This window comes from Sceloporus undulatus, chromosome 5, assembly GCF_019175285.1.
Source record: "Sceloporus undulatus isolate JIND9_A2432 ecotype Alabama chromosome 5, SceUnd_v1.1, whole genome shotgun sequence".
Taxonomy (NCBI): domain Eukaryota; kingdom Metazoa; phylum Chordata; class Lepidosauria; order Squamata; family Phrynosomatidae; genus Sceloporus; species Sceloporus undulatus.
Genome location: NC_056526.1, coordinates 22,887,204 through 22,909,838, shown reverse-complemented (window position 1 = coordinate 22,909,838; position 22,635 = coordinate 22,887,204). Strand labels below are relative to the sequence as shown.

At 39.5% G+C, this 22,635-nt stretch overlaps 1 protein-coding gene across 1 annotated transcript in view; it reads left to right on the top strand.

Annotated features, from left to right (window-relative positions):
* The window catches only part of SLC13A4 (solute carrier family 13 member 4), a 57,471-nt gene that overhangs the window by 19,483 nt on the left and 15,353 nt on the right, over positions 1-22,635 (top strand). The window contains 8 exon segments of the mRNA XM_042470670.1: positions 3,163-3,291; positions 8,096-8,232; positions 10,088-10,269; positions 11,325-11,379; positions 12,971-13,010; positions 14,633-14,710; positions 17,768-17,958; positions 20,866-20,985. Coding sequence (XP_042326604.1) covers positions 3,163-3,291; positions 8,096-8,232; positions 10,088-10,269; positions 11,325-11,379; positions 12,971-13,010; positions 14,633-14,710; positions 17,768-17,958; positions 20,866-20,985 — 932 coding nt within the window.

Genomic DNA, 22,635 nt, shown 5'->3' with positions numbered 1-22,635 from the left:
CAGCACTGACATTTAACCACTGCACCATCAGGGCTCCAGCATATGCCATGCCTGGGTCTGGATTTATCTCGCAGATAAATATTCTTTTCAGGTTTGTTGAATATGGGTCTGAACAGACCGTACCTAAGTGGTGGCCTGCAGCTGCCTCTTTCTTTGCCCGATTGGGGCCGCGGCAACCACACACCATGGCCCTGATCCGGCCTTTCTATGGAAAGGGCACCATACCTGCTAGCGCAGTGGCTTTTTTTGCCCTCCTTTGGTGCTACATCATCTGGACGCAGTGCCAAAGGAGCATCATGACACTACCCACCATGTGGTGGGGTGCAGAGCATCATGCTGGCATGGGGGCAGAGTCGGGGCATGCACCATGCGGACACCGTGGCCCCACTCCTCCCCCATGCTGACTTTAATGCTGGTCTGTACAGCCTATATGTTATCATTAGATCTAACACGGCTTGGGATGATATAATAATAATAATTTGTTTTATTTATATACCGCTATTCCAAAGATCATAGCGGTGAACAGCAAGTAAGCTAATTAGCAAGTAAGCTAATTTGCCCCCAACAGTCTGGGTACTCATTTTAGTGACCTCGGAAGGATGCAAGCTTGAGTCGAGCTTGGGCCCTTTTGCTGGTCTTGAACTCGCAACCTTGTGGTTTTGAGTGAATGGCTGCAGTACAGGCATTTAACCACTGCACCACCAGGGCTTCTTATCTTGACCATAGAGGCCTACAGTTTCTGGCAAATCCAATTACCCTACCCTAACGTCACCATACAACCTCTTCTTGGAAGAGTCTGATATCCTAAAAATGCTTGCATGGTGGGGGGGGGGGAGGAGGAAAGATTCCCTGAGAATCAGTGTCTATCTTCATGTTATTCTTTCATGAGTGACTGTGTCCATCAAACATTTTTGTTTTAAGATCTCATCTTTGTATCCTGTTTCTGGTTTACACCTTCACCTTGTAAATGGTGATGATGACAAGAGCAAAGCCAGGCATGTGAGTGAAGATGTTAATAATAAAAATAATAATAATCCAAGACACAAACAGTAATTAAATGTAGTATGTAGCAATAGATGCCCAGCACCCTACTAGAAAGTAATCTACAAATGTTACAAGGCAGAACTGGTCTAAAACAGTTTGCTGCATGAGGCAGAGCAGGAAACCCACAAAGTCAATGTTCATAGTATCAAAATCCAGTATTTTGGCCCATGAAGAAAAAAAAACCCACAAGAACCTCTCATCCCTAGCAATAAATACAGAATAAGAAAAAACAGTTAACTAAGAATATTTGCTGCCATTTTCTGATACCTCAGATCTACTGCCTGAGGTGGCCACTTCACCCTGATATATAGTAGGGCTGGACCTGACTCAGGAAAAACTGTATTCTTCGGTAGCTTGAAAAACACCTTACCTTTCAGCATGGCATTTGATGCATTCAGTGACAATATGAATAACACAAAACAGCTGGACTAGGGATACCTTATGGAAAAGGGGACCATATCAGATATCTATCTCTGTGGCTTCAATGCATTACCAAAAATAAAATAGAAAAGGGGACAGGTAAGTGTGTAGGAGGTTGCTCTGTTCATTGTCTAGACACACAATATCTAAGCATGGTATATGATGCCAGCTTGTTTAACTTAAAGCTTGGAAAAAATATTTTTATAGATTACAATTCTCAGACTCCTACCTAATGATTTCCCAACCTTTGAACTAAATGGAATTTATGATGATCTCTTGGAACTAATTATTTGACTCATAACTGAATCCCCAGTGGATCATACATCTGACAGGTATACAGGGAGAAAACCCACTGAATTACTCATTGCTCGCACAAACCAGCTACTTTTACTACTACTCAGCCATTGGAAAATGCTGTCTGGTTCCATCAAGAGACCAATTCTGATATTGCAATTGGAAATTGTGAGAAGGCATTACAAAGGGTCCATCTACACTGTAAAAATAATCCAATTTGACACACTAACTTCCATGGCTCCATCCTACAGAGTCCTGGGATTTGTAGTTTTATAAGGCACCAGCACTCTGGCAAAGAAAGCTAAACACCTCGTAAAACTTGAAATCCCAGGATTCCATAAGATGGTGGTACACTACTCAAACTACATTATCTCTACAGTTTACATCCACCCAAAGCACTTCCCAGTTGCAGCACTAGGAAGCCTTCCATGTATATTTCTACTTCCTGTCCTATTACTCAAACTGAAACAGTAACACATCCCCAGTAACAAGACAATTTCCATTCCAGTGAAAAATAATGAATTAAAGTCATGGTCAAAACAATAACTTGTTACTGCAAAGAAGCAACTAATCACCAAAGTAACTTGTTAGAAAAAAAGAGGATCTGTGAAAGTGAAACTTAATGCTGCAAAATCCTTCTTTTGACTATGCAGAAGACGAGATGCATGGGGGATGTGTAAGCATAAGGCATTCATTTGGCTCATTCCAACAGCTGCCTGTAGTGCTAAATCATCATTTATGTGCAAACATGAATGAAGAGTCACAACAGTTATAAACTACTATTTGTCCAAACGTAAATATTTCACAGGAAAAATTACTTCTAAAGGTTGGTGGGTGCATCCCTTCAAAGTGTGTGTGCATGTTTATATGTTTGCCATGTGGTATTATATACTGCCATTCTACAAATGAATGTAATGTAGCCCACAGTTTAAAATGACATACAATTTAATGGACATGATTAAAAAGTGGGAAACAGTCAGAGAGGGGAAGGAGAAAAAGTAAAAACAGGTAGCATGGTCATTGTACAAAATCATTTCATCTGGCAATGAGAGCTTATTGTACATTGAAAATATTGATTTGCAAAAGTACACAAGCAGGGAGCAAGGTCACTGTATAAAATCATTTCAATTGGGAATGAGAGATTGTTGTATATTGAAAACATTGATCTGCAAAAGTATGCATTGGTGCACAAGTGCACAAGTCAAAGCAGGTAGCATGGTCACTATATAAAATCATTTCAGTTGGCAATGGGAGGTTGCTATACCTTGGAAACATGATCTTTCATTTGTAACTTTCGGGATACTTCCATGGTACTTCCTCTGAGCACTGGGAACAGAGGGCCAACCATGACACAAAGGCAGACTGTTTGCATAACACTGAACTACTTCCTCCTTTCTCATTCAGGAAGCATCATGTGCATATGTGCTGATTGTGACGGCTGTGTACTGGGTTTCAGAAGCAGTGCCACTTGGGGCAGCAGCTCTCGTTCCTGCTTTCCTCTATCCACTGTTTGGAGTCATGAAGTCCAGCGAGGTCAGATCTGTGTTCCTTTAACTTCTGTGGTCCCAAGGGCCGATTCACCTATGTGTCTGGGGTGGATGTCATAACACTCAGTCATTTAGATGGCTGCCAATGGACAGTGGAAACATACAGTGTTAATGTGTTCACTGGTATTTTCTTTTAAATGTAACTTATACTGTATTTTGTATTTTCAAAATACTTTAAATGTGGCACTTCCTTTCAAACCATACCTCCAATGCCTTTCTTTTCTTTTCTTTTCTTTTTTAACTTAAAAGGAACCCTGGCACAAGTTCTTTTATTGTTTTAATGGTATTGTTTTTAAAATTGTATTGAATGTTGTTATTATTGTTGTTAACCGGCCTGATGTTTCGAAGGGCGGTATATAAATAAAGTTTATTTATTTATTTATTTATTTATTTATGTCAAAAAGACATGGAGCCATTTCACATTTTTGGTCTTTCCCACTCTTTCTCCCCTCTCCATAAGGTGGAAACTTTATATTTCCAGGATTTAGGAAAGTTATTTTTTTGGACTACTACCCCCTGATTCCATCAGCTAGCATGGCATCTAGCTGTGCTGTCTGGAGGATTCTTGGAGTCCAAAAGGTCACTGTTCTAAGACCTTTTCATTTCTCATAATTTAAGAAAGAGTATGCATTGGTAGAAAAGACTGGAGGATGAAATGAATAGTGGGTAACCCACTAGGAACATATCTATTGAGGATGTAAAAGAAAGGAAGATATCATGGGGGGGGTCATATGTCTGCCTGAATATCCTTTGAGATGTATCACTTGGCAAGAGGATGAAACCTGAGATCCAGTTCTAACGAGTGCTGTGATCTGAGCATCATTAAGTCATAACTTTCACTGAATTCAGTGAGATGTAATTGGTTCATATGGTGCCAACAGTGGTGTTGGAATTATTGCAGTACCACTGCTTTCCTAGTTCATCACTGGTTTATTTGAGCAAATAGGCTGTAATTTCCAGAGACTTTAGTGAAACTGGCATCCTGTTTCTGTGTGTAAAAAGTTTCACTTAATTCAATGGAGTATACATACTCTTAAATAGGTATAAGTAAACTGATATAGAGCTAGTTCACATCTTACCAGCATTGGTATGGCAGGGGCATTGCAGCATGAGATTAGTCCATCTTGATGTGGGAAGTAGGTTAGCCAGTTTCCCTACCCACTTGATCTGTGAGCCTATCATACCTGCTTCCATTTCCACTACTGATAAATTATACCCAAGTAAGTAGGCTTAGTTTTGGTTTTGTGCCTTCAGGTTGATTCCTGAAGCAATCCTATCCTAAAGTTTTCTTGGCAAGATTTATTTAGAGGAGGTTCACCATTGCCTTTTGAAACTAAGGCCCTGTACAGACCGGTACTTTGGGCTGGCTAGGGGGCAGAGTCGGTGCATAGCATCTCCATGATGTACACAGCGGCTCTGCCGCCAGGGCACCATGATGCCATGGGCTGCTCCACATGACACGTGACATCACAACACTCTTCTGGTGCTGTGTCCATATGAAGGAGCACCGAAGGAGCACCATATAGCCGTGGTGCCCCAGCTATCATGCCCTTTCCAGGGCACAAAAAGGAGTCGCTTTTTGCAGCTCCTTTTTGCACCCTGGAAAGGCTGGATCAGGGCTGTGGCATGCAGTTGCCACAGCCCCAATCCAGCTGAAGAAGGGATGATTTGTACAGCCCCTCAGATAATGTGGCTTGCCTTACAATTTATAACTGATTAGTTGTATTTATTTCTTGCTTTTCTACCAACATGCTGAACATGACACACATTGCTCTCCTCTGCCCATTTTTATCCTAACAGAATCCCAGTGTTGTAGAGAAAATAACTAGACCAAAGTCATCCTGTGAATTTCACAGTTCAGGGGAGAACAGAACCTGGATCTCTCAAATCCTAGCCCAGCAGTCTGATCTCTCATTACTCTAGCTTTGTACAACAGGCCTGCAGTAACTTCTTCCAGAGAACTGGATGGCATCAGCAGATGGCAGTTCTGCAAGATTAAGGCTAAATCATTTTGGCATACTAACAAACATGACAAAAGTTCTCTTTCCATGCAAGCCAGAGCTAAACTGCTTCCTATTACACAGAGCCTTATGCTTTTAAGAACAATAATCTTTTTTTCTGCTCTCCCCCTTTAAAAAAATTGTTAAAGGGATAAAGTGGGATAATAAAGGCTTTTGTGCTACTAGTTTAGATGGAGTCTTTTCTTTCCATTCAGTGATACTTTGATTAATATTGTTGCACAGACAAACGTAAGGTAGGAGCTGGGAAAAGAAACAAGAGCAGATGGAAGCAAGCCTAATAATAATAATAATAATAATAATAATAATAATAATAATAGCAGCAACAATTATAACATTGTAAGGAGCCTTTTTGAGATAATTGCATACTATTCAGGTAAATCCACAAGGATTTAATTAGTAAGAACAGATGTTCATTCTTTATATTAGAATGATATAAATTTCCAAGGAAATTTTGTAGCAGCTTACAATATAATAAATACAGTAAAATGAATGCATCTAGAATGAAAAATATAATGCAATATTAAAATGGTTAAAATAAATAAATGTGAAATAAAATAGTAACCAAATCTATGGGTTTAAAATGTCCTCACTGGTCTCCAAAGGCTTGTAAGACTAAATTAAAAATGCAATCCATTTTAATGGTTTTATTTTAATTTTTTATGCAATGGTGTTGATTTTATGAGGTCCCTTGGAGAGGTTGTTCTATAAAATAGGTGCTATCCTGCTCCATAACCCATCAATTTAACCCCAGCCAAATATGGGATTTTGAGCAAGGCCTCTTTTGAATATCTTATTATTGAATAACAACACACTTCCGTAGGCAATTTGGGTCCAGGCTACTTAGGGATTGAAAGATCAAAACTGACCTTTTGAATTATGTCCAGGAATATATTGAAACCCAGTGGAGTTCTTTCACAATTGGTGTTATTCATTCCTCTTAACTCCCATTAATATGCAGGCTGCTCCTACTTAAATCAAATATGTATTTTGAACAGTCTTGAAGAACAATCCCATGCAAAGCCTAGTATTGTAGTCCAGTCTGGAGTTTACAACACTGGTATCACAATGGATAGGTAATATCTCCAAAAGAAGGACAAAGTTGTCAAACCAACCTAATATGGTAAAAGTTGCCTCTGCCCAATAGATATTAAGAAAGGGATTGAACCTGGAACCTGCATGTAACACAGCTACAGAATATCAATGGAGTCTCTCTGTGGGCTTCACATATTACAGCAACCAACTGAAAGGAAACTTAAGGTTGCAAACTCAAAGTCTGTGGTTCCAGAATGGCACGGGTGGTTTTGGATTTTATTTTGTATCAGCTCCAGCTAAAATATCCCTTGGCTAGGGGTAATGGGAGTGGCAGTCAAAGACATCTGGGAGGTGCCAGATTACATATCCTAGAGCAACAGTAACTGGCAGCAGATCTTTGGAGAATCATACTGAAGTCTTTGTCAGCCCTAATTAGAAGTACCAGGAGTTCAATCTGGCATGCAAATATTCCCTACTATTAAGCTATGGAAACACTGTTAGGTAAATAACATTAATGGTAGCATTCAGTATAGAAATCAAACAGAAAGAGCTGCTAATTCTTCACTTCTCATGTTCAGCCTGGAAGCTCTACCTACCTTCAAATCCTGAAAAAAAAATGTCTGTCATGTTTATATATTACCTGCCAGAATTTGTTCTATGAAATGACCCAGTTATCGGATGACAACCTGAGAAAAATTATCAATCCATGCTTAAATAATCATTGATCCAAAACTGGCCTAAGTATGATTAGCAACCACTGGTAATAAGCTATCCCTAGTATTAAAGATATTAGTAAGGCAATGGAATATATATATATATATATATATATATATATATATATGGTCACTGGGTTGTTGTTTTTCCCCAGAGTAGTGATGGGAAGTTCTCAAATAGATATTAATAAAAACAGTGAACCCTTTTATGCTGTGTTTCATTTCACAGAATTCTGGATAGTCTAATTATTATTATGTTAAATGCTGTGGCTTGTGGAACAAAGTGAATTAAGAAAAGCAGAAATTAAATAAAAAAGAAATTGAAATCATCTAGAGAGAAAGGTATAAGAGAGAGAGATATTTGGTCTATTTGTAGATTTGACATCTGCTCCACTCAGCTTGGAATAGTGCTTTTTCACTAGTGGGAGGACCACAAAGGCAACTGTGGTCTCAGTTTCCCAGAATCCTTTCTGTCAGAAGATCTTTAAGCTCATTTAGTTTGTAGTTTGTTGTACCACTACAGTTCTCTGACTGAGAAGGTTAAATATCTCACAAAACTACAGATCCCAGAATTCCATAGCATTGAGCCATGACAGCTAAAGAGGTGTCAAACTGCATTATTTCTGCAATGCAGTTGCAGCTGAGGTTTCTTCTTGAAGGAAGCAACATGTGATTTTTACCTTTTTTCCACTACAAGAAAGTCTCTGAAAACCATATAGTTTTGAAGCCTATTCACTATTCAAATTTGCACATGGTTGTTTCATGCAGAAAACACCATTTTATGCACAGGACACACCATTTTTTTGCACAGAAAATAATATTTCTATGCACACATATTGCTTCCTCTGCAGAAAATGCTCTTTCCTGCACAAAATGACTACATGTGAATTTTGTGCAGGATAAGTTCTGACCTGCAGATTCTCATCAGTCCAGGACCCTCCTTATGAGGATTTCTCAACATTTGGAAAAACCTGGGTTTTGTTGCCATTTTGTCAATATTTTTGAATATCTTTTCCGCCCCTAGGTGGCTGGAGAATACATCAAGAACACCACTCTGCTCCTCATTGGAGTAATTTGCGTGGCAGCCTCGGTCGAAAAGTGGAACCTCCACAAACGGATCGCCTTGCGCATGGTGATGATGGCAGGAGCAAAACCTGGCATGTGAGTGAGAAAGCGGCTAATTAAAAACAAAACAAAACACAAGCAGCCATTAAATGTCATATGTAATAATATGAGCCCAGCAGCCTGCTAGAAACAAATGTTACAAGTCAATAAAATGAGCTTCTGTGTACCTTAAGGGAAGTATGAGATATAATTCATTAATCTGAAAATAGTCTCCTCTTTCTTTCCCTTCCTACTTATTCTCTCCTATTTTTCATGCTGCTGCTTTAGTCTTTGTTTTGCTCTCACACTAGTTAGAATCCTACCTTTTCCATGCCTGGGGCAATCCAAGAGGTTCTGAAGCTGGGGCAGAGCAGCAATTTGGGATTTTCCCTTTCCAGTTTAGACCAGTCAGTGGGGCTGACCCAAGATATTTTGCTGACTAAAAGCAAAAGATAATCATGTCAAAATCTCTTAGTATGAGTTTCTCCCAAACCCAACTTGGTTTACTTCTGGTCCTAGATTCATGTGAATGTTGTGAAACTCTGGCCAAGAGCCTACACACTATTGGCTCAGTCTAAATATACACCAGTATAGTTTTGTGGATCCCACAGTTGTGTACAGTGAGGGGCAAAGACTTTAAGTTTTCTCACTCTGCAACAGTCAAATAGATCACCACCCACCAAGTGAAAAAAGTGAAATAATTGTCTACCCTGGAAACCATAATTGTGCATCTTCTGAGAGAGTGCAAATGCTTGTGCAATTATTATTATTATTATTATTATTAGTAGTAGTAGTAGTAGTAGTAGTATTAAACATTGTTCCATCCTTAGCTGGCTTCTTCCATTTCCACACAGAGAACCTATTTGCACTGGTTGCTTAATTTTACCAGCACACAATTTTCTGGCACATTTTCTGTTAGTAAACAGTTCTGCCCCTTTATTCTTCATGTTATTTCAATTATGATGAGGCAATATTCTCCACTTTACAATGCACCTGATGGGAGCAGGCTATCTTGAGATTGAAGACAAAAATGATATAGAGTTGAGCCATTTTTGGTGGCACACACTGCTCTATCCTCCAACAGACTAAAATAGCCAGGAGAGCACAGGAGAAATGTCTGTGATGCCCATACTGCAGATGTTCCCTGGGTCAAGTTATTCTGATGCCTGAGGTGGCCGATGCGTTGTCAGCTGTTGAATCACAGTTAGCAGTACTTGCCACTGTTGAAGCAGCTGCTTCATTATGTATCATGGTAATGCTGGCTATGCCATTCAAGGTTTGTTTTTGATTCCTGAAGTAGAAAAAACCAGATGTCCCCATCCCCCTTTTTTCCATTTTAGGAAAAATACAGTCACAATAATAATAAAAACTAAAATAACTACAATTTGGCTGCCTAAATTTGATATGTCTTTGATTTTAAAGGGTAAATTGGAAAATCCATGATACTTCCCAGACATTCCAGAAAATTCATGTTATTGTCAATAGCGTGTTTATCTACCATGTATCTTCACAGCAGATAGTTACTGCACATAGATAGAGTGAACCTGCCTGAGAGCATTTTGATAACAATAAGGATGGTAGTGTGTGTGCTGGAGGAGGAGGCAATAACAGCCACTGGCTTCTGTCTCAGGAGAGGCAAGGACCAACTCCACTCTGGAAATGCATTCCATATTATAAAGGAGCTATCCAATGTGCTGAATTCCATCCACCTAAAATAGGCTCAGTATCTTGAATGGCTCCTCTAATAAACCCCAGGGTGGATTCCCTACACTCATGACACAAAATCCATTGGCCACCACAATGAGTGGGTTCAAGCAGGGGGCTGCTATCTGGTAATCTGTAGAATTTAAAAAGAAATAAAAAACACTTTTAACAGTGCTTCCCAGAAGGTATTTTCTTTCCTGTATTTCAGGCTCCTCCTTTGCTTTATGTGCTGTACCACTATCTTGTCCATGTGGCTTTCCAACACATCTACTACAGCCATGGTGATGCCCATTGTAGAAGCAGTGTTGCAGGAACTTGTGGATGCTGAGGAGGATCAGGAGGTGAATGGTACCACAGGCAACACCATCCTGGAAGAGAAAGAGACAATAAGTATGTACAAAGTGATAATAGCCACTATTCTTCTGAATTTTTTTAAAAAACGTTATCATATGAGCATTACTGGATCTGACCAAAGGTTCATCTAGTCTAGTTTTTCTAGTTGGTTCCTTTCCTCTCTGTTCTCATTCATTCCCAACTATCATCCTGCCTGGTTGAGAGTGATAGGACTTATTGGAAAGTGGTGGTGGTGGTGATTGCAATGGAAAATGGATTTCTTCATTCACACTACTGGTCCATAAAATGTAGACTGGCATCCTGTTCAATATTTAAGATATTGTAAAATGGATTTAACAATCTCATAACTTTTGGGATACACATTTACAGTCATTATAGACAGAATGTGACCTCAAATTCCTATCTCTTAATCAGGCAGTGCCCCAGTTGAAAGGTTTCTGGGCTGCTGCAGATCAGGGCTCTGGGAAAGGGTGGTTTCAGCACTCTTCCAATTGTGAGGTTCATTGGGAGAAGTAGTTGTAGCAGGTCTCCAAAGGGGCTCTGCAGTTGCCTGTGTCAGCATGCCCCATGACTAGGAGATTACTGCAGCAATCAGTTCCCAGAACCATTGTACTAATGGTACATTGCCTGGCTTAAGAGGTAGGTTTTGGAGGGATGGCATCAGCAGAAATAGTTTCACAATCATAGCTACATCTGATGATGCAAGATTTCAGCCACTGGTTTCACACCCAAAATTCAGCAAGACCAGGAATACTTTAGATTTGATTTCACTTCACTTGCTTCCAAGATTTGTGCATGGGTGGGTGAGTGGACAGACAGACAGACAGACAGACAGACAGACAGACAGACAGACAATGCACATAAATAAAAAATTAAATTTAAAGCCTCTAGGATATTTTGCTAAGCATAGGGGGCTTTAAAATTAATTTTAAAAGCCTCACATAAGGAAGCTTTATATCAGGGAGATTCAGAAAAAAATCACATTAGATCAAAACTTTGTTAGAACCAATCAAAAATATGATCTTGCCTTACTGCTTACATGGATGATGAAATGAACACATATTCATCAACCTCCCTTTCTTTTGCTACAGGTCTCAGTGACAAATGTGGGCAAGCATCACTGGAGCTCATTTTCATCAACGAGGAGTAAGAATGAAGCCTGTCCAGCTCTAATGGGCATTTGAACCCTTTCAGATCACAATGAGATAAAATGTAAAAGCAGGAAGAGCAAATGATAGATCACAAAGGCTGCTTTACATAGGTTCAAAAGAGGGGATGTTGAGAAAAGTAAAATGAAGCAGGATTGGTTAGAAGTTCAGTCTTTTTCTCTTCCTTGTTGGCACAGAGAAAGAGGAAAAACCTGGCATTTTGCATGATTCAGAGTAGACATTAAATTACTTAAACAGAATGGGCATTAAGAAGGGTGGGAATCAAATAGGACTTTTTGCTTAATTTGATGGCTAAACCAGACACGATCAACAGCCCACAGTCTGATCAGGGTAAGGTATCCCATTCCATGAATCATAGGCCTGCACTTGAATACTGCTTTTATTTGAGGGTCAGCAAATATGATGATGTCGATGTTGATGGAGCCCTCGTGGCGCAGTGGTTAAATGCCTGTACTGCAAGCCACAAGGTTGTGAGTTCGATCCAAGGGGCTCCAATATAATATGCTATAATATGCCCCCCGCATCACCATGATTTTCAATGAATTTAATCCTTCCCTTCCCAGCTACAGTCCTGATGGAAATGACTCCTTCCCTTCTACTACAGCAAAAATAACTACAACAATACCCACATACACACAGAGAGAGACATTACTGAAATGAAGAAAGCTTGGGGTAGTAGAGAGTGGATATTTATGTGAAAGGACTGTGAATGTCATTCATTTCATTTCATTGACTGATTGGTTGGTTGGTTGATTGATTGTCTGATTGATTGATTGATTGATCGATGGGTTCAGAATCCTTTAACACTACATTCACTTCTGCCTGTGGCCTTGGTTGGCGGGTCCTAAATTCTACTGAAACACAAAGAGCCTCCACATGCCTGGAGCCTACCCAGTTCTAGACCATGATTTCTGCTTGGACAATAATGAAACTCAACAAATTACTTGAGGCCAATCCTAGTCAGCCTAATTTTTCTCATAGGGTCTTATGGTGAGGATAGTACTGTCCAACATGTGTTAAACACCATGATCGCCTGTAAATGTATTGAGTAGTAGGTCTGCATGAATCACTCTGAATGATTTTATGGAGAGATCAAAAAAGTCTTTCAATAGAGTGCTGTAAAGGTTACAGGTTTTAATTGTACTGAATCTAAATTTAATTATTAATTTTGATGGTATCTTTTACATTTTTAACACTGTAGTTAAATATTTTACTTTCTGATGTTAATTTTTGTATATGTATATTATATTGTACTTGTTTTCATTTGTAAGCCATCCTAAGTCTCATTTTTGAAAAGGAAAGAAGGATATTAATAATGTCCAAATTAAAAAAATGCTTGGGAAACTTGAAGACACTAGGGAGGAAAGGAAGACTGAATTACAGATGAACTGACTCAATAAATGAAGCCAAAGGCCTAAGTTTGCAAGACTTGAGCAGGGATGTTAATGACAGGATCTCTTAAAGGCTTTTCATTTGTAGGTCACCATAAATTGAAGCCAAATTGACTAGAGAAATAGTACATAAGGTTAATAATAACAAGATTCCTCTTTTTTTCATTTTTCTTGTAGTGCTACAACTGCTGACTTCAGCTCTCTGATGCATTCCAAGGTATTTTCATAGGAGGAGATTGTTCTTTATAAAGCAATCATCTTTGTTACAGAAAACAGAACAGGATAATGTAATAGTAATTACTTGACTTTCTCCCTCCTTCTAACAAAGCTTGCTCCCACCTGATGACCTCCTACTATGTAGAACCAGACATCATCATAGTCACCATGGTTGGGGATGGAGTCCAATATATTTGGACTATAACCAGTTGGGAATGGCTGTTCTCCATTTTTTTATTTATTTCAAAAATGTTCTGATGTATCCAGATTTCCAAAGGAGTGAAATAGTCCACTGTAATGCAGATGTAGGCTGCATTAACAAAAGCATAAAGTCCATACAGTGGAGAGGACTTTTTTCATACTTATTCAGTTCTGAGTGCCAAATTTTAAGCAACGGAGCATGGAAGGAATGAAAGGAGTGAAGAAGCAGTTAATGGGAGCTCAAAGATCATGCATGTTATTTCAAATGGTGGGTTGAAATTACATGTGAAACACTCTGTAGGCTTCATTTTATAATCTGCTCTTCCACATGGCATATGAGATAAGAGCCTGCAACTCATTCAGTTTAGTAAGTGGTGAGAACATGCATCAATTATAGCAGCATTGTAAGCCTGAGGGCAGGGAAATGTCCAATTAACAATTTGTAAACTGCTCTGATAGCCTTTTGGCTGAAGAGCAGGGTATGAGTAATTATTATTATTATTATTATTATTATGGTAAAGAATTTCTCATACATTTTCTCAGCCCTGACAGTAAAAAGTGGCTTGACACGTAACAATACCCTATGAAGAAAATGGTCAACTACTGTGAGATTTTTTTGCATTTGGGAACTTCTTTGTCTTTTTTTTAATGGTTTGTACAAAAAATAGAGTTGTGTTCCTCATTTCTGCAGAAGTCCCACAAGAAAAAATCTTTGTGCAGGGAGAGCCTTTACAAAGAAAGTCTTCCAGAACTCCCCTGTGCATGTTCAGTAGTTTATACTGTTGAATGTTCTAGATGTAATATTTGCAACAAATCCATCCCTTGATTCAGCCCAAGTTCATTACAGTATCCTGGACTAAGGAAAGATAGTCAAATCCAGCTTTTCTACTGTGTGTCTGGAATGCTGGAACAGTTGACCTGTGGCCTTGAATAGGGAAGGAACTATAGATTAATGCAGCCTGCATCTTTTTAGTATCTGAGAAGCTTACATTCTTACTTGGGAGAACTTTTGGCCTCTAAACACTACAGAAGAAAAACAATGGAAAACAAGATGGGAGGACAAATGGAATGGTTCATTATGGAGGAGGATATAGCTGATATATGGAGTAGTGGACAGGAAGAATTATTCTGTGTTGCAACATTTTATTGCAGAAATCACTTACTTTACTATATGTCATCACCCAGAGTACTTCAGTTATAATCAGGGAGACAAGCAAAATGTGAAAATTGTCACATTACATTTCATTGTTTGTTGTTATCTTAACTTACTTTTTTGATAGAACAGGCAGCAACTGTAACAGAGTTACTGCAAGCTTGACCATGCATAAAACCTGAGGAATTTCAAGGTTGGTACTCCATGGGTCTCCTGGAATATCCCTGAAAGTGATGCTTTCTAATGAATGGACATTTCTCTTCCCATAGAATATGAATGGTGTACATATGATAGCCAACACAATTGGAACAGTGACTTCCAAAACCAATGGGCAGCATCGGACCCAGGTGAGAAAACCTGCTTCTGTGTGGGACACATTGTTATTGCTGTGTTCCTTCAAGTCATGTCTGACTTAAGATGACCCTAAGGTGAGACTATCATGGGGATTTCTTGGCAAGAGCTGTTCAAGTAGATTTGCCATTGCCTTTCCCAGAGGCTGAGAGCATGTGAACTGCCCAAGATCAACCAGTGGATTTCATGGCTGAATCAAATCCTGGTCTCCAGAGTCATAGTCCAACACTCAAACCATTCCATACACAGGCAACTGATAACTCTAGGTTCACCATTCTTTATTTATTACCTTGTGATTCACTGTTCATCCAAACTTCAGGACACTTGAGAAGAGGACTGCCCATGTGAGTTACCTGTTTTCCTCTCTCACAATATAGCTGATATAAACTGATATTTTCCATTGGGTTTAGCAAAGCGCTCCATGTCTCCCTTTGCCTCACTGATGCTCCCCAGTGAAGCTTATCTAGTGATGACAGGAGTACCACCACCAGTGGTCCTAATTAGTGGTCACCACTGGTTGACTGGACTTGAAATCATTTTTTAATCTCTCACAAAACCCTAGAATGATACTTTAATTGTGATACATGCCACCCAGATGCAATCACCTGGTTTTGTTGGAAGCACTGAAAAGCAATTATGTTAAATCATAGCTCCATGGCAGGCATTGGTGGTGTCTCTTGCAGGGGACTTGGCTGATGCAGAACAATTTACCCAAGACCATTCCAGACATACTTAATTGCTGGTGAAATGTCAGCCAAATTTGCCCTGGCCTTCTAGTCACGTGTCCCGAGGATTATTCAAGTTCTTGGCCAAACCTGTCTGAACCGAATCTTTGCTCAGACCTTGCGTGCAGATCAGAAGCCTGATTACTGTTGATCCTTCATTTCTGTCATTGACTAAACAGTTTTCAGGGAATTGGAGAGGGCTCCTATTTGTTCCCAGGGAAAATAAGCTGCCTTCAGAATGCAGACATCTTGGCACATGAAAAGGTTCTATTTCTGGGCAGACTAAACTTTTATAAATTTTATCAAGCATGGCTGTTTTAAGTCACCATCACCTAGTTTTAAAGCAACCTGGTAAGTGGTTTCAGTTAGAAGATTCCCCAGGTTTTTTTCAAAGTTCTCTTCAGCGTCTAACAACCCCTTAATGGAAACCCATAATTATGTGAATAAATTATGTATTGTTGTCTGAGACTTTCTATAGTGCATTTACTTTCTAGTTACAGCAAACTTCTTATTGTAGTGTCTTTCTGGTTTGACTTCCCATGACTAATGAGAGAACAAAATTCTTTTTAATACTTGTGGGGTTACTTCAGAATCCAGAGCTTGGAAATGTCACTTTGTGGAGCCTGCATAGCCCAGAATCCCTAGCCAACAAAAAAATAAGAGAGAGTAATGTTTATGATCTGATTGAACATATAATTGTCTGCTGTTGTCTGTTCTCCTCTCGCAAACATTCCAGTTTCTAAGAGAACGTAAAACTGGGAGATTGGGGAGAATTTTTTAAGGAGATGGAAATGTCTGTTTGGCAAGAAGTTAAAATTTTGCACAGTTTAAGGATATGAGCACCTTTGTTCCAAAACGGGTGGAAAGATATAGATCATATAGGCTCTGTCTGCACTGGACAAATGAAGTGGCCTTACCTGCTTCTTCTTGATGAGGAATCTGGACTTTACAGTGTTCAATCCCCAAGTCTGATGTGAACAGTTCAGATGATGTCTTAGTCATTTGGTGCCAAACCCAGAATATATTCATCTGAAAACAAATTAAGTTAATTCACCTTCTTCTCCAGATCTTCCCAGAAGATCTAGAGCCCTCCATTCCATACATGTCCCACTGTGCCACTTAGCACCAGCCCTGGTACCATGCAGAACTGAGTGACATGTAGTGGTGGAATGAGGCAGCACAGCAGTACATGTATGGGAATAACTGTCCTACTTTGAAATGGAGGACTGAGCTAACACAAGGAGGTCAGTGCAGCTCTGGAACCAGGCTGTCCCCACAGTATCCCGGCCAATGCAGAGAGCACCCTCTTCTCCATTATGCTGGAAGTTGGGGTGCTGTGGAGAAATGAAGGCCAAAAAGATGGGGGGAAGGAAACACAGTAGTGGTCCTACACTTATTCAGCCTTCAGTTGCACAAAGGATTGCACCATTTGAACACTCATGCAAGGAGGTAAGTGGTACCTTGTTATATAAGGATCTTTCCTAGCTGGGGGCAGTTTCCACCCCATGAGCTGAGACTACCAAGATGACCATCCTCATTCTCTGCATCCATCCTCCAGTCTTCAAATAAGTACACCAGCTTTCCACTCCACTTGCCTTAAGTAGGATTTTGGCCAGAGACTCCTCATCTGAGACAGGAGGAATTATGGCTTTTGTAGAATAGGGACATAGAAGAGAAAGAATAGCTGAATCTAAAGATTTAGCATATCAAACTAGATTAGGGTGTGGAAGCGGGGTGAGTAGGTGGGTGTGTTAAAAGAGCCATCTTACATGCATCTTCTCAGGCGTCATTCCCACTTATTTCAATGGGGCATATTCCCAAGTATGTGAGTTATAGCTTCCCTTTCAGAACAAATACAATGGTGCAATATACTACAAAAACCAAAAAGAATTATGGTTTTAAAAAGTAGATATCATGTATAAGGGTAAATATTATCTTGAAAATATACTGATTCTGTGCAATATAAATAAATCCTTTCCTCCACAAACATAGCTGAAAGATTATCTTCTTTCAATTCCATGTAACATGTTAATTTAATTTATAAAGCCACCATCAATCATTGTTGGTAACAATCAATTCTTGAAGTGGTGTTTTAGATTAATTTCTAATTTCCTCATGAGAAGCAGTATACCTTTTTGTTATGGCTGACACTGAAATAATTAATTGAGGTACAGTGTCTATAGCAGCATTGTTAAAGCACCACAAAGGTGCCATTTATTATTTTGGAATTGTGTATCACTACCTATTGGCCTGTAGGTCTGGCATTCTGTAGATTCTGTAGATTCTAAAAGTCTTCTGCTAACCTAGATGATCTGGGTTTATTTACAGGCACAGATCCTTGTCCTGCCACCTCAGCCTCAGAATTTGGACCTAAGAAGTAAACACCAGTACCCATCCAAGCATGATCATATGGTCTGCAAGTGCCTCTCACTGAGTATTTCCTACGCAGCAACCATTGGGGGGCTCACAACCATCATAGGTACTTCCACTAACCTCATCTTCCTGGAGTATTTCAACAAGTAAGTAATAATGTACATAGTGCTGTTTAGCTCACTCCAAGAGCCCCTGTCAAACACACTTATAATCTTGTTATAGCAGCCTAAAGAAACTGGAAGGGGCAATGTAAGTAAAGTGAAGCCGAACTTGAGAAATGGCTATAGCTCAGTGGAGTGGTACCTTGCTTGGAAGGCAGAACATCCCAGGATGATTCCTCAACGACTCCAGATAGGACAGGATGAACTGCTGGATGAAACCCTGCAAGTTGACCATACTGGACTACATGGACCAGTGTCATCACTTGGAATAAGATAGCTTCCTATGTGCCTGAAGTTGAGTTGACCTTGGCAGAGGTGTCTGCTGCAAGTGTGAGGAATCTGGTCTTAGTGTTAAACCCAGTTCTTTAGCGGCTCTTGATGCCGAATGAGGGTGCAGTTATTAAGGGGAAGAGGGGGAAAATGAAGGTATTGTCCATCCAAGTAAAAATTTCAGTCCCCAAATTTCTAGCATTGCAGTAACTTAAAACTTCAATTGAACAATTAGAAATACAGTTTAGTCATCCAAAGAAAAGGCACAGGTAAAATTACCTCTCTGAATGTAAATACAACAAATATTAGAGTTCTAGGTATAAAGGATTTTTGGTGGCTTGCTTTCTGCAATGCTAGATGGAGCTACACCCCTGTCTTTGACACAGGTAATCTAACACACAGGTGGCTCCCATAAAGCCTGGAGCACCTGATGTAGCTAGGAGGATGAAGCTGCCATGAAAAGGCTCTCTCCCATCTCTGACTACAACATCCAGAAGGAGCCCACCCTCCATCTTTCCCATATCCTCACCAAATGTGCCTGTGATGGTGGTGGGACCAATACAAAGCTCTCCCCCAAGGATCTTAAACTGTGGGTAGACCTGTAGGAAAAGATACAGTCTTTCAGAAAATCTGAACCCAGATGGCATAGGGTTTTAAAGTTCATAACCAGCTTTTTAAATTCTGCCTGGGAATGGACCAGTAAGCACTGAAGCAGTTTCAGTGGGGGAGTTACCAGCCTGTAACCAGTCTTGGTCAGCAGCCTGGCTGCAGCATTTTAAACCTGCTGACCTTTCTGTATGGCTTCCAGAGACAGGCCCACACAGAGTATGTTACAGTCATCCAAACAGGATGTAACCGAGGCATGTGTCAAGTCAGATCTGACATTTCCAGGAATGGATGCATCAGGTACATTAATTTTAGTTATAAAAATGCACTCCTGGCCACTGCTGAAAACTGAGCATCCACATAAGTCCAGAAGTACACCGAATTGTAGGTCTGAGATTTTGGGTGGAGTGTAATGCTATCCAGCAATGAATATATCCCTTTTCCTCGATTTGGCCAGGAGCACCTTTCTGATAGCAGACAGTGGTTTAGTACCAAAGCACCTTCCTTGGAGTTAGATGGAAAGGAGACATAATTCTGTTGACTTTAGCCTAAATGATCCATATATTTCTGATATATTATAGTACAAACCCCTCACTACAACCCTTAAGAGAAAGCAATACTGCCTCCATGTTGTTGATGGTTTGCTGAAGCTGAGAAATCATGACCTTCTTAAAGCTACTCAGAGTGTTCCTTTACTAAATGGGGATTTAAATTGGCTGATTTCTGTTACATATCAGAACAATACGTAGGCAGAACAGCTTTCTTTTCCATTTCTGTGCACACTCTTCCTTAATTCTTTATCACTACAGGCTCTGGAATGGGTTGGTGGGTGGGAAGGAGGGAGGATCCTTTTGTGTCCAGGATAGCTCCATCTGTTCGGGTGATTTGTTCCCCCTGCAAAGTAATAATCTTTCATTATGTTTTTTAATGTAGCAAATTATGTTAACAATAGAGGGGAAATTAACGAAGCCAAAGGCGTGCCCAGGCTACTTCAAAAGAAAAATGATGATTTTATGAATGTTCGCATGCAAATGTACTTTTAAGGATTCATGAAGAAAGAGAGGAAATGAAAGGGAGAACAACATTTAAAGACAATGGTCAGAATCTTTGTCCAAAAGCTCTCGCATTCTGCCAAATAGAACAGAGGTCTTATCTGCAACTTGTGTTCATATAAGCCAGGGGTCAAATTCTGTGGAGGGCTACCTTACACTTTATACTTTCTAGTTTCATCATTGAATCGGTGAGGTAATGAATTTACACCAGGTTTTAAGGAGCCATTCAGGGTTCTGAATCTATTTTAGGATATGGTTCAGCACCTTGAATAGCTTCTTTAAAATTTGGACTAAAATCCAGGACAGGTTCACCACCACACTGATATGGAAGCAACCATCCATCACAGTCTGGAGTAGATAAATCAGAACCTGTTGGACACAAATGGCTGTCAAGACACAGTGCAATTCTTCATCACTTCTGCACCCTCCATGTTGCTGTTGTTGTTGTTGCCTTCAAATCATTTCCAACTTATGGCAATGAAGCACATGATCAAAATTTACATTTCTGTTTATGCTGTTCTTGTTAAAGAGCAGCCATGTAGAAGAGGTGACAGGGAGAATATTTTTTAAAAAATCATTCTATTAAACATATTCACAAACACAAACACATTTTATCAATATATCTAGAATACAAACAATAATAACAATCACAAAACAAACAAAACTAAAAACAAGAATAAACTTATGCTACCGACTCACTCACCCCCAAGACAGATAGATAGATACCACTATTACACTATGCAATATGTACCTCAGTAAGAAGCTGCTACTTGCAGTTTTGCATCCTTCCTCTGTATACTTCTATCTATATTTCTTTCATATAATCTTTGGAATATTTTTGGCACGCACAATAAGTATGAATGTATCTTGAAGTGGGCTGTAAGAGCAAAAAGACTCATCAGTGATGCTTGAGAAAGCATCAAAGAAATGGTTATAATAGGCATATTTTTAAATTTCTTTACAGCCATTACCCCAATGCTGACGTGGTAAATTTTGGAACCTGGTTTTTATTCAGCTTACCCATCTCCCTTATCATGTTGGTGCTAACTTGGTTCTGGATGCACTGGCTTTTCCTGGGTTGCAAGTAAGTGAAATATGCAGGATATGTGCAAAAGTCCCCTATTTGGAATAGAAGACCACACCATATCTTCCCAAAGATTAGAATCGTTCCTTTAACACTAGGCATTCTTGAGAAATTTGTATTAAGAAATGATTTGCACCTCCTGGAGGAATGTGTAGATGATTTCATATTTTTCCAACTTTTACAGAACTGTTATTGTCCAAAAGAAAATGTACCCAAATGCATCAAAATACATATTTTAGGATAAATACATTTAGAAATGAGTATTTTGTGAGAAAGTACATGCAAATATTGTATATGTGTTTAAACAATGTTTATATGCGTACTTTCATGCAGATTTTTAAACAATTGCACATAAAGGTAAAAGCGGAGCAGAATGGATTTATGAATAAACATGTGAAATTGATGGGGATTAAGAACAGACAGATATGTTCATTTCTATTTAACAATCCAACATTCTGACACTTATCATTCAAATACAGTACTTTGATCCTGTTAACATACAAGCACCAAGGCTCAATTAGAGCCAGGGTTCCCCATGTCTTAACGTATCTAACATCATCTAAAAAGTAGTGATCTTTGAATCACTGTTTTACAGGAGAGTGCAGAATGAAATGAGTTTGTTTCCTCTTTTTCTGCCCTTTTTCTTTCAGAAAATTTTTCAGAACAGAAATATAACCTTGTACTAGTTGAACTTGAAGACATCAGTGTTTTTTCTTGAGATAAAAGATTGGGAAAGAATTGGTTTTCTTAGCTGCACTAAGTTTCTGTATGCAGACAGTGTATGGGCAAATTTGCCTATTAAGTATTCCCTTCCTTATATTAAGTTAATGGTCTATTTTTTTATTAAGGATACAATTCTTTGCTAAAAAATTTCACGAATGAAGAAATGAACAATTTTATCCATTTTCTTCCCAGTTCAAGAAAGTCTTTAGCAATCATACAGTTTTCACAGCCCATTCACAATTCAGGACTTAGGGGCAAAACAGATGGCCCCATAGGAGCAGCTTGCTGCCGGCCCTTTGAACACCAGATTGGGGCTGCAGCAACCACATGCTGTGGTTCTGATCCAGTGTTTTGCCAGCTTTAAAAGAAATGGCAAAATGCCGCTTCTCTTAGAGCCAGCAAAAAGGTGCCCCTGCTGCCACCACAGCACTTTTCGGCACTCCATTCAACATGCGTTGTATAAACACCGTGCCAAAGAAGTGCTGTGATGCCGCCCGCTGGGTGGTTGGGCAGGCAGTGTGATGCCAGTGTGGGGGTGGCATTGGGGCATGCATCAGCCAAACTCCACACCCCCATGCTACCTCCACGCCGGAATTTCAACCCATCTTTACAGCCGCTTAGTCTATGCAAAAAATTCACACATGGTGATTTTAGAGAGAAAACAGTGTTTTCTGCTTAGAAAATATGCAGAAATATTATTTTATATGCAGAAAAGCTGTATCCTGTGCAGAAAATGCTGTTTTATAGGCAGATCAACCATCGTACAAAGTTTGTGCAGAACAAGTCCCCAATTACAGCATTTTCTGCCTTGGAAACTGCCTTTTCCCCATAGGAAATATTTCTGCATTGAAATATTGGCCAGAATCCTGTATCCAGTTTATACTTAACTAAGTACTTAACCAAATAACTTCTCTGGGCCCATCCCTA